This window comes from Agrilus planipennis, unplaced genomic scaffold (assembly GCF_000699045.2).
Source record: "Agrilus planipennis isolate EAB-ADULT unplaced genomic scaffold, Apla_2.0 scaffold42, whole genome shotgun sequence".
NCBI classification, from domain to species: domain Eukaryota; kingdom Metazoa; phylum Arthropoda; class Insecta; order Coleoptera; family Buprestidae; genus Agrilus; species Agrilus planipennis.
Genome location: NW_020438888.1, coordinates 48,993 through 61,885, shown reverse-complemented (window position 1 = coordinate 61,885; position 12,893 = coordinate 48,993). Strand labels below are relative to the sequence as shown.

The following is a 12,893-nucleotide window of genomic DNA, read 5'->3' as shown; positions in this document are numbered from 1 at the left end:
AACGAGCGACAAAGAGGCACAATCGGCCTCCGCGTTCGGCAGCGTTCGACATCTGTCTCTCTCCTACTTGAGTGAGCGATGCGTCCGCGTGGACAGCTGCTATACAATAATACATTTCCATTTACCTCCTTCTCTATATCCATACAAAATATCTATCAAACAAATAAAATTAAAATTTTCTTTTGAAAAATGAAACCATTCCATCAGTATTTTCTTATGACGTTGTCACGTTCAACTATCGTCAATCAACCGACTTTACAGACAACCGATTTTTTTTAATATTCATAATTAAACAATTTAGAATGAATTGTCAACAATTTAACTCAGTAGTATAACAATAATCTTAACCTACCTTATTAAATAATTTGGAAACGTAGAAATGGCAGGGAACCATCACAGGGTGAGCGAAGACGGTAGGCCGTTACATCACCCTGCATCTTGATAATCTTGAAATTTACTCACTGTGGTTTACGTCCAGTTAGCATTGCAACAAAATCCACAATGTATGCCGGGATTATATGCAAAAAAGTAATATAGATCTTGTAGATTCGTTCAGAGGGGGCGGGCACGAAAAAATAGTACCATAAGCATGTTTTCGATGGTATCGATTTACCTAATGTTTCTGTATACTTCCAGGTTTTTTCTAAAATAAAAAGAACATAAAGAGGCTCTAATTCACGAAAACTATTTTAAAATAATTCTTCGTCAATTCGTACCCCAAAGAACTGGATTTTGTGGTCCAGACACGCAGTTGTAAATTTTTATTCTGTTGTCTTTGTTTCCTGAATACGTTGCTGGTTCCCTAAGGAGTAAATCATAATTTTCCTAAATAACATTAAAGTCAACCATTGTTCGTAGCTAACGCGATTTTAGGTCTCATCAGTACACCGTAGGCTGTCTCAATACAAGCAAATTGATTAATATCAACTGCAATATTTCATGTAGGCATCTACATATGGCGTGCTGATGGGACGTAAACGTAAAATAGTTGACTAATACTTGATATTTCTACTTACCTGTCGATCGAAATGTCCCAGGCAGCTGAAATAATACAATTTACAACGAAATCGGCAGGAACTATGTCTGCAACGTTAAGGGGCTTTATATACAATGCTTTTAATAAGCCCATAGCTACTCCAACTGTAATCCCAATTGGCCCATATAAATTACCAGCCCAGCCTGATAACGGCTCTTGATATGTGGGCATCACTGCAACGTACGCATAATTGAACAAAAACACCTTACACCTCCTCTGTTACAATTTTCATCACAATATACAAATAAAATAATAAGATAAAAATATATCGCCTACAACCCTTACCTTCGAAATGTGGTGTTATAGGCGGATGATGAGGATATCGTGGGTAGAAAAGGTTAGAAATGAGGTATATTGTCAGTTTCCTATAGTGGGCCCTGCCTTCTTCGAGTGTTTCCATCGGATCTTTAAGTATATATACTCTCACTCCCCTCATGCATATCCCAAAATAATCCTCCCATTTTAACAACTTCATGCTGAACGGAAACATAGTCCTGTCTTCATCGCTCAGTTTTTTCCACAAGCTTTTGGTGTTTTTATTTTCGAATTTCCACTCGTGTGTCGCAAAATAATGCAGGACATCGGATAATTTGTGGATTTTCTTGTAGCCCTCCACTAATCTAAAAACTAAAATCGTAAACAACGGAAGAAAACACAATCAGAAGAATTGATAATAAATTTTGAATAAATAACTAATAGATTACTACCCATGCGTTAAAAAACTTATCTAGAACTGTATAGAGAAGAATGGAAAAAAGGGCGGAAGAACTATTAGGGGAAGATCAATTTGGGTTTAGAAGAAATAGAGGAACGCGGGAGGCCATNCGATTATATTTATTAAACAACAGTCATTGAAATACTGATTATGAGAATCCTTACTTTGGCGTTAGATATTGCAGGAGATCATCGTCCAAAGAATCCACGATGTTTATAATTTTATCCACTTCATACGGTGGATTATAAAACTTTTCTTCAATTTCATGTCGTGGACAATTAGAATACGCAGTTGAAACATAGACGAAACCCTGAAGAAGCGTCAGCATATAATAGATTATTTATTTACTACAAAAGAAATCGCTTATACATACTTGCAAATATTTCATCTGTTTTGCCAGCTTCAAAATGTCTCTAGTACCTTTAATGTTGATTTCGACCGCCTTCTTTATCTTCTCATCGAAATTTACTGTCGCTGCGATATGGAACACAAAATTCGTTTCTTCCAATATCTTCTTTTGATCAGCTGGGGATATCCCCAATTGAGAAACGGCGAGATCTCCAGCGATTACTTCTACTTTTTCTTCAATGTTTTCAATTACCTTTTTTTTGAGTGGCTCAAAAATCTGTAAAATTTTCAAATTTCATTTCCATTTATTTTCACAAAAAGTTTCAGTTTTTATTCTCGTGTATGATCTCTTTGTATATTTTCTTTTTACAACGAAAACGTACTTCACATTCCAATACTTTATTTCTCCTTTGGATATGGTTTTTTCCATTTTTGGTTCTTATTAATATATATATTCTCTTAATGTTCGGACAAGTTCGAAGAAGTGTTTCCACTGTCAGTTTTCCCAAAAATCCTGTTGCTCCAGTCAGAAGAACAGTCTTTCCTTCAAACGTTTTCGCTACACTCGCAATTTGTCTATTTTCCATTTTGGTTCCCTATTCACCTGTCGTGTCGAGCGACTAAACACTAACAGAAAATATAGACTGTCTTTCGCGATTTTCCGACCTATTTAATACTGGTATGGACGAATGGATTTTTGAATTAATGAATAATAAAAACAAAATGCCAATCAGAATTATTGTTTCCTTAAAATCCGTTTGACTAACTAAACGAATATTTTTTTTTCGAGTCTCCCATGAAAATATGTTTTAAGCACATCGCAAAAGAAAATTTTTAAGAGGGCGTTCGAGATTTTTAAACATTTCCAGAATCGTCCAAAATATTTTTTTTTCATTTTCCTATCTTTATTTCACTACTTTTTACAATAAATATGATGAAGATCCTTAAAATTTCAAGTCAATATTTCGGTGTTTAAAGTTCGCTAAAGATTTTTTTAAATTTCAAAATATCGACTTGAAATTTTCAGGATCTTTATCATTTCTTTTGTGGAAAATAGTTAGAAATAATAAGAAAAAAATATGAAAAAGAGAAATCGATTTTGGAAATCTTTGTTTTTTCTTTTGGTCACCCTTCTGTCTGTGCATATCATTAATTAAGACGAAACCTATGCAATTGTTGCAGTAACAATTGAATAATATAATTCAGTTATATAATTCAGATTTATTGTTACGAAAAATTAGGGAATTCTTATCTTTTCTGAAGAGGTTCGTTGATTCAAAAGTCAAATTATAAACGAAATCTTTATGACATTCATCAAAAGTAAACAAAATAATTATTATATGTTAATTATACACACACGTGAAGGGATAATAATTATTAAAATAAAATATTGAAAACAGTTCTGAAGAAAAAGTATAAAAATGCAAGTAACATAACAATAACAATCGTCATGACAGAATAATGGTAGATTCGAAGTCTTCTGTAATGAGCCTTGCCTTCTTCGAGGGTGTCCATGGGATCCTTGACCAAGTACACCCTCGCGCCCCTGATGCACATGTAAAAGAAATGTTCCCACTTCATGGTTTTAATATTGAACTGAAAATTGGTCCTGTCGTCGGGGTTCAATTTGTGCCACAATTTTTGCGTGTTCTTGTTGTGGATAGTCCACTGACGTGTGGAAAAATAGTGTATAACTTCCAAGAATTTGTGAATCTTTCTGTAACCGTCCACTAATCTGGTAAGTAAACGTATTAAATTAATGTTACGGTGCGTAACTGGGAATAACTGGGACTTTTGCTTACTGCGGTTTCCTCCCTATACATCTGGCGACGAAATCCGCCACATGCGCCGGAATTGTATGCAACAAGACCGCGTAGATTTTGTACATCGTCTCGTTTTCTGTCGGCACAAAAAAGTAATGCCACACACACATCTTCGACGGCACCTGCTGACCGATTTCTTCGGTATACGCGTACATGCCAGCTGAAACGTGTTTTCTTATTATTCAAAGTATGGATTTAGGGGAAGGGGGGGTTCGCCAATCACTGCTGAAAGATTATCTATAGAGTTGTTCGGAAAGTCATTTCGTTTTTTCCCGACGGAGGATTCAATTGTATTCTTTTGCACCCAACTTCACATTTAAGGCGTATCATCGATAACTGTGAAGTTTCAGGTTCTGAATTGGGACGCTACATTTGTCTAGCAGAAGTACTCCGATTACTGATGCAAGATCGAGGACGAAACGTCAGCAAACTCGAAACCTTTAACTTCACATGCTTTCTGGTATTCTTTTTTGTAGGTACTATGTAATGCCGTCTATGTTCTGTTATTTATAATCAACCCTAATATGCGCTTATTTCATGATCAATTCCATCGATTATATTAATTAAACAACAGTCATTGAAATACTGATTATGAGAATCCTTACTTTGGCGTTAGATATTGCAGGAGATCATCGTCCAAAGAATCCACGATGTTTATAATTTTATCCACTTCATACGGTGGATTATAAAACTTTTCTTCAATTTCATGTCGTGGACAATTAGAATACGCAGTTGAAACATAGACGAAACCCTGAAGAAGCGTCAGCATATAATAGATTATTTATTTACTACAAAAGAAATCGCTTATACATACTTGCAAATATTTCATCTGTTTTGCCAGCTTCAAAATGTCTCTAGTACCTTTAATGTTGATTTCGACCGCCTTCTTTATCTTCTCATCGAAATTTACTGTCGCTGCGATATGGAACACAAAATTCGTTTCTTCCAATATCTTCTTTTGATCAGCTGGGGATATCCCCAATTGAGAAACGGCGAGATCTCCAGCGATTACTTCTACTTTTTCTTCAATGTTTTCAATTACCTTTTTTTTGAGTGGCTCAAAAATCTGTAAAATTTTCAAATTTCATTTCCATTTATTTTCACAAAAAGTTTCAGTTTTTATTCTCGTGTATGATCTCTTTGTATATTTTCTTTTTACAACGAAAACGTACTTCACATTCCAATACTTTATTTCTCCTTTGGATATGGTCTTTTCCATTTTTGGTTCTTATTAATATATATATTCTCTTAATGTTCGNATTATTATTTGTTCCGGTCACTCCAAAATTTTTTAGACGGTAAAACCTTCACCTCAAATGAGGAGGTCAAAAACCTCCTCGATCAGTTTTTTGCCAGCAAAGACCAAAAATTTTATGAGCGTGGAATTATGCTACTACCAGAAAGATGGCGAAAGGTGTTGGACCAGAACGGTCAATATATAATTTAATACAGCATTTATTTATTATACAAAAACTGTCTTTCATTTCCACAAAAAAAAACGAAATGACTTTCCGAACAACCCGTCTCAATTTCATCAAATTATGTACGTATACAGCTAGGTAGTGTTGATTCTAACTGTTTTTTATCATCCAAACGAGTAGTAACTAATCATTACTGAAGATGACAGTAGCGAAACGTTTGAAAGAGAAAAATCCCAAAAAATCGCAACAGTACAAGTTAAAACATAAAAATAATAAATAATATAATAATTTCTTACCCCATGTTATCGGGTTTTCGGAACCAGAAACATAATTGTAAATCTTGATTTTATTTGCTCTATCGTCTCCTGAATCCACCCCTGGATTGTTACTAAACTCATTCCTTAAAAGAATTGGATACAAAAAAAAACGCATTTATGCATTATTTTCAATGATTTTGAATTACCTGTTATTTGCCGCGTCCCAAGCAGAAGCAATGATGCAATTGACCACGTAATCAGCAGGTACAAGGTCAGCAACGTTGTTGAACTTAACCCACATTGTTTTTATTAAACCCAAAGCCCCGCCGACTAGGGCCCCCAATGCCCCGTAGAAATTGTCAGTCCAGCCTCCCAGAGGTTCCTGATACGTTGACATAACTGGAATCAAAAAACAAATCGAAAGGGGTGACTATAGTTATCTACTTCAACAGGTCATCTCGCATATTCAATGTTGATTGGCGTGGTTCTCCTTCTTTGGAGTTGTCTTTTCCACATTTTACGGTCGAGTGTGGCAGGCATCTTCAAATACATTATTATTGCTAGGTCTTGCTTCGGCAACGTGCGAAAGACAGCTCCAATCGAGGGAAATAATAATGGAAACACTCCAGGCATGAACCCGGATAATAATTTCTCAAAAATGAAGTCACCGTTGATGTACGAGGTGTGTTCAAAAAGTATCGCAATTTTTTTTATTTTATTCATGAATATCTATTTGGTATTTGGTCCCCTTTAAAGTAATCCCCATCAGATATTATACACTTGTGCCAACGTTTTTTTTTTTAATTCTCGAAGCACTTCAAAAATCATCTTTTGTTCATCTTTCGTCTGTTCTACTCGGGCATCCGACACGCTGTTCGTCCTTCACATCTTCTCGGCCCTTGAACGTTGCTTGGGTCCAAGGTAGCTTCGCCATATGCGACAGTCAACATTCGGAACATTTAATACAAATTCTTTGATCCATTTTTTGGAATAGGCAAAAATCGAAGACAAGCCATAACACGTGTAAGCAAAACAGCTGTCAAAAATTAACTGAACAATCAACATGGCCAAACTTGTCGGTGGCATAAGTGAGTACCAACATAATGTCACAAAAAAATCAAAAATGGATTATACGTAACCCACGGAAATTCAATATTTGCGATACTTTTTGAACATACCTCGTACATCTCCAATATCCCACATATTTTCTTATGGCTTTCGCAAATCTGAAACCATGTAAGATTTGAACTTACCAATAGAAGGTCTGACCATAACCAAGGGCAGTCCGTCCGATTCAGTCCGTATCACCTGTTCGGCAATGGATTTTGTTAGAACGTATGTGTTGGGCCATTCCTTCAACAACCTTAAAATAGATAAATCATTAACTACATCATCATCGTCATCATAAGGTCGTCAGTCCTAAGACTGGTTGAGTACATGGGTATGCTTATAATAATTTATTTTTAAAATGTTTGAACTAAAACGAGACTGTTTTGTGCTTCTCCACCCCTCGTAAATCTGCGATTAGTTGGTAAAGAACCAGAACTTTAGGGTTATAACTTAGAATTAGTGTCCGACCGAAAGTTCGGTTTCGGTCGAGTTTCGGCAAAAAAATGAGTTTCGGTTTAGTTTCGGTTTCGGCGGTAAACCTGCCGAAACTATGACCGAAACCAAAACTGCGTTCGGGAGTTCTCGCGCTCTGCTCGGTCATGTTCGGCGCGTTAAATTCTTATATAAAAAAAAGCATGAATAATCTTCAAAAGAAAAATGAGTCTAGTCTACTATACTTACTCAAATAAACATCTCACCTATTTTAAGTATTTTTAAGGCGCAATTAAAGTATTTCCTTAAATGAGGGGTTGTTATGTTGATTTTGATTTGATTATCAATAAGTGAAAATGTCAAAGACTGCAGAGCTATGTGATTTAAAGATAAAAAAATAAAACTGACTGATTATAATAACGTTTTCTTTATTTTTCTCTCAAAACATGATCCTTATAAGGAAGTTTCGGTTTCGGTTTCGGTTTCGGCCGAAACTGAGACCGTTGCCGAAATTCGGTTTCGGTTTCGGTCGTAAAAACCAGTTTCGGTCGGACACTACTTAGAACCATCAATCCTTAAAAGTTAAAAAACACAAGCCATAAAAATAAAATGACATTTTTAATGGCTAATAGTGGTTAATATGCGATATTAATGTGAAAATTCATTTTCGATTTTCCATACACTACAAACATCCTCGGGTTAATGAGGAAAATACTTTTTGTTGCTGTTGTCACACCCGCTGCGGGAATCATTAACCCGAGGAAGTTTTAATGGATGGAAAATCGAAAATGAATTTTCACAATAATATCGTAAAATATTTCAAAGTGAGTGTGCGACAACAATTCAACCTTCCATTGAAATGTCTTACTTTGGAGTAAGATAGTCTAGCATGTCATCATCCATTGCGTCTACCAAATTAATTATTTTGTCGACGTCGTATGCCGGTTCGTAAAATTTTTCTTCGATCTCCTTCAATGGACAAAAGGAATAAGCGGTCGAAACGTGGACGAACCCCTGCAAAAGATAACGGCCTGTTTGTTTCAAATGTCCAAATTACGAAATCGTCGAATTTTTTATACTTTCAAATTTTTCATCTGTTTCGCCATCTTCAGTATGTCTCTGGTTGCTTTGATGTTGATGGCGACAGCCCTTTTGATTTTTTCGTCGAATCGTACGGTCGCTGCGAAGTGAAGTACAAAATTTACTTCAGCGATTAATGTCTTCTGATCAACTTCTGACAACCCCAAGTTCGGAAGGGATAAATCTCCGGACATTACTTCCACTTTTGTTTCGAAGATTTCGGCTGTTTTTCGTTTCAAGGGTTCGAAGATCTGTAGGAAGGTCTTTATTATTTTTCTACTACTTGTGTACATTTTTATGATAGTGTGTCCAGTGATACTGTCAGATATTAAAAAACTTTATGAGAACTTTTTATTTGGAGGTACGTGTCCAACCAGTCTTAGAACTGACGATCTTATGATGATGATGATGACGATGAAGATGAGAACCTTGAGGAATTCTCAAAAAAGTTACACTGAAGGACCATATACCCTAAAGTCTATATTTTATCTAGTAAAGGGTGGTTTTTGTATAACAAAAAACCGTTTTTGTATAATCATCTTAAGGTCAGTCCTAAGACTGGTCGGACACGCACCCCTACTCTTTCCTATCGATATTTCTTATTTTGACTTCCATAGAGTCCTCTATTCTCCTATTCTTTCTAAAACCTCTTCATTTCTAACCTTCTCTATCCACGGTATCCTCATCATTCGCCGATAACATCACATTTCAAACGCTTCTAACCTTTTCTTTTCCGCAGTGCTCACCGCCCATGTTTCGCACCCGTACAGTATCGCGCCCCAGACATACACCTTTAACAATCCTTTTCAAATTTCTAAATTAACCGTTCGCGAGCATAGAAGTGACTTCTTTTTATTGAGGGCGACTCGACCCTGCGCTACCCTTTGCTGTGTATCTCTACTTTTGTATAGAAATACATAAACGAATGAATCATTTGCTGGGCTATTCTGTAATGGATTTTTTTCCGAATTGTTTGTTGCTGCTTGTAGATGCTTTTAGATACTTTTTATTGCCGCAAAACTTTTCCATCAATATATCAATATTGATATAATACGTAATTTTGATATACCGTCCATAAGAGCCAATGTTTGTTTCTCACGAACGGGACAGAAAAGAAATCTGTAACTTTCTTCAAAAACGCTTTTTATATAGTACTTATAGTTTTTTATTGCCGCAAAACTTTTTCATCAATATATCAATATTGATATAATACGTAATTTTNTTTTCTTATCAATAAAAAATTCGATATAATAATATACATAATTTTGATTGACCGTTCATAAGAGTCAGTGTTAAAAAAAGCAAACTTTGAAATTCGATTTCTGGGAAACTACAAAACAAAAAATCCGATTCCTAGCAAATACGGATGTATCTAAAACTTACAATTAACATACTGAACATTTATAATTATAGGACTTTTTACGTAAACAATCTCCTTAAGTAAGAAGCTTCTTTAAACCAAACGAGAAGAACGAAGAAATTGACAACGAAAATGTCATTCAAAGAACGAAAAAGTAATAATAATTTCGTTCTCGGAAATCGACAGGTAAAAGTCACTACCAAGTGAAATTTATATACAACACATAACCTTTCAATTCGCTGATGGCCTTGCTATAAATTTTATTAATATTAATGACTTCGTGTTATCATTATTGAACAATAAGCAAACGTTTTCAATGCCAGATAGAATTTTAAATCTGACCAAATGACGCATATGTGAACTCGTAAATGTGTGACAACGGAAAATTTGAAAACATAATTAATTAATCTTTTTCTTAACTACAGTGGATTTCGGGTATAACGACAAAGGACCACTGTAATTTCGTCGTTATATCCAGAAGTCGTTACAGGCAAAGTTAAAGAAGATACGGACACACACTGTTTTTCAATTTTGAAACAATTTTCGTGTTTTTTTTTTAACAGTAAATGTACATCTGGAAGTCATACTTATTCCAATGTTTATTAAACACAGTTGCTACTCAAAAACAGCGGTAAAGGTGGCCACACTTGTTGATTATCTATTTGTGTAAATTTAACAAAAGGTAAGAAAGCTCTTTGTGTCTTCAGCGGCCGACTCCGCTACACCCGAACTCGGCGTTACATCCGAAGTCGCAATAGCCACATGAATTTTATACTAAAGTATGCTTTAAATTCAAGGAACTTACATATCCACTGTATTTAATATTGACACCGTCAGATAAATCTTTTGCTGCATGTAGGTACTTGCCTCGTTCTCAAAAATTTCAGTCCTCCTCTGGGTTTCGTCCTTACCCTTCTTGCTCCTTATTACGATATAAATTTTCTTGATGCCGGGGCATCCCCGCAAAAGCTTTTCCAGAGCTAGCTTTCCCAGAAACCCTGTAGCACCGGTCAGAAATACGGTCTGACCGTCGAATGTGTCGGCTACACTTTTCTTAATATTCATGTTGTCTACCATAATTTTATTTTTTTGGTCTCTTCAACTTTCAGCTATCTAACACCGGTAGCAACTCAACTAATACTAATGTCTTTCTAATTCGACTTTTTTTTAGAACTTTTCGGCATTGATCGGTCCAATGCCAATACCCATTAAATATACGGGGCGGTGGAAGGGGCTCTAATACAGACAATTAGACTATTAATAAATATTGTTTTCCTGTGAGAATCCTCTTCCTTTGATTGTCTTTTATGCTGTACGGTTTTAAAATTTGGCTAAAAATAAATTACTTGGTTTTACTCGCGCGGCTTCGCTGGCGTAGACGTTTTTTTTTTTTTTGATTGAATATTGAAAATAAAATTTAGGTTGTTATTCCAATTTAACTCCAAACAAATCACGTATGATATGTCGGACGACCAAATAAAACTATTTTCTTATGATAATATGTTTTTGACAAGGTGTGTAAAATATTTCGTGATGATCGATTAAGTAGTTAAGGCGTGAAATCATTAAAAACATACAAACTTTCGTTCATGTTTATAATATTAGTTAGGATAGTCGTAAAGATAGTACGGTTGGATACAGAAGAAAAATAGGTGATTGGGAACAATTATTATTTAACTTAAAAAATATGTCGACAAAACTCAAAACCAATGAACGAAAATTTAGATATATTCAAAGGTTTGCTATAATATTGGAGCAGTATTTTGAGTGCAATTTGTATAATCGCCAATTGCATGATACATTTTCTTAAGTACATATATTTAAAATACATAGAGAAACGGTTGTTTCAGTCGATATGCAACTGGTAAAATAATTAGAAGGCGAAAATTCAGTTCTCTGATGTAAAATATGATTATGATTAATTAATTTAAAAATTCATTTTCGATCTTTTTTTCTCAAACCAATGAAAAAAATTTTTGTTGCTGTTACCACATCCTCGCCGGGAGTCGAACCCGGGATCTTTTAACGTCATGATTTATATAGTTTCGGCAAATTCTTTGGGACAGCAATTTTGGCAAAAAAAGAAATGGTAGAAATACGTAGTTGCTTGAGGTTTAGGTATGGTAATGTATGTAGTTGCACTTGAAATAAGTGTGTTTTACATTACAATGACGGTACAATAACCAAACGATATTCATAAACAATTTCCAAACAATGGAACATCAATGTCCTTTGACCTTTAATGTTCAATTATTTAAGCGAAATGCATCGTTTTCTTAGCTTTTATTAGCTTCAGTATTCAACTATTAACTATTTTAACAGAAAAAAGATTGGTCCTTCTTCAACACGAGTACGAGACCATCTATTTATTAGTTTATAAGAGTTTATTGTTATTAAAACTCAAGGAATTTCTATAGTCAGATTACGATATTCGTATATGAATCTGGCAAATAGGTAGACACCACTTGGTAACAAAACTTATAACTTGAATGTATGTATACCTGAGAATTATGAAAAGCGTTAAATTTTTGATAATAGAGTTCTTGAACTGTGTTTTTACGTAACACTGTTCGATTTATTAATCGATTTCTTTGACAATTCTGAATCGATTTTAATGATTATTTTATTATTAGAAAGGTTGTATCTCTAGAGTGGTCCCATTTAAATTTGGAGATAATTTTCCACCTCCAAGGCTGATAAAGAAATGTTTGGAGAAACTAACACAATCTCGTTATTTCAGTCAGATGTTTTTTTTAATTTTTATTTTAAAATTGTTTATACCTATAGGCAATGTGTTAAAGTTGGCTTTTATACGTCAATATATATAAATCATCATCATCATAAGGTCGTCAATCCTAAGACTGGTTGGACACCCACCTCCACTTCTTCCTATCCTGAACTAATCTTTGCATTTCCCTAAAACTAGAACATCCCATATCCCTAACTATTTGTGAACAGTAATATAATCTAGGTCTACCTCTACTCCTTTTAACTCCTGTTTCTGCCTCTAATATGTCTGTAACTAAACCTTCATCCCTGAGAAGGTGTCCCATCAACCTATCTCGCCTATTTCTTATTAACTTCCATAGAGTCCACTGTTTTCCTATTCATACGAGGGTGGATTGATAAGTTTCCGGCCTAACCAAGAGATGACGCCACTAGGCCTACCTTGAGGTGACATTCTATAGTACCATCCTTGGATAGCTTGTAGCTATAGTTTCAGCCCGATCTCCTTGCTAGTGTAGGTTTGACAGCACGCTGAACAAGACGCCTCTGTGGTTTTCGTAAAAATGGAAAAGCAGGAAAATCGT

At 35.0% G+C, this 12,893-nt stretch overlaps 2 protein-coding genes across 2 annotated transcripts in view; both read right to left on the bottom strand.

Moving 5' to 3' along the window:
• The window catches only part of LOC112906790 (fatty acyl-CoA reductase wat-like), a 3,300-nt gene extending 2,008 nt beyond the window's left edge, over window positions 1-1,292 (bottom strand). The window contains exons 1-3 of the mRNA XM_025981711.1: window positions 1,017-1,292; window positions 717-802; window positions 463-643 (exon numbers count right to left, since the gene is read on the bottom strand). Coding sequence (XP_025837496.1) covers window positions 463-643; window positions 717-802; window positions 1,017-1,207 — 458 coding nt within the window. The 5' untranslated portion in view covers window positions 1,208-1,292. The remainder of the gene's footprint in view (window positions 1-462; window positions 644-716; window positions 803-1,016) is intronic.
• Window positions 1-10,770, bottom strand: part of LOC108744864 — a 19,333-nt gene extending 8,563 nt beyond the window's left edge. Inside the window, exons 1-14 of the mRNA XM_025981796.1 lie at window positions 10,450-10,770; window positions 8,222-8,473; window positions 8,011-8,156; window positions 6,854-6,963; window positions 5,807-5,999; window positions 5,640-5,743; window positions 5,095-5,201; window positions 4,737-4,988; window positions 4,528-4,673; window positions 3,902-4,096; window positions 3,591-3,834; window positions 2,483-2,695; window positions 2,125-2,376; window positions 1,916-2,061 (exon numbers count right to left, since the gene is read on the bottom strand). Coding sequence (XP_025837581.1) covers window positions 1,916-2,061; window positions 2,125-2,376; window positions 2,483-2,695; window positions 3,591-3,834; window positions 3,902-4,096; window positions 4,528-4,673; window positions 4,737-4,988; window positions 5,095-5,201; window positions 5,640-5,743; window positions 5,807-5,999; window positions 6,854-6,963; window positions 8,011-8,156; window positions 8,222-8,473; window positions 10,450-10,659 — 2,570 coding nt within the window. The 5' untranslated portion in view covers window positions 10,660-10,770. The remainder of the gene's footprint in view (window positions 1-1,915; window positions 2,062-2,124; window positions 2,377-2,482; window positions 2,696-3,590; window positions 3,835-3,901; window positions 4,097-4,527; window positions 4,674-4,736; window positions 4,989-5,094; window positions 5,202-5,639; window positions 5,744-5,806; window positions 6,000-6,853; window positions 6,964-8,010; window positions 8,157-8,221; window positions 8,474-10,449) is intronic.
• Window positions 10,771-12,893: the final 2,123 nt, after the last annotated feature.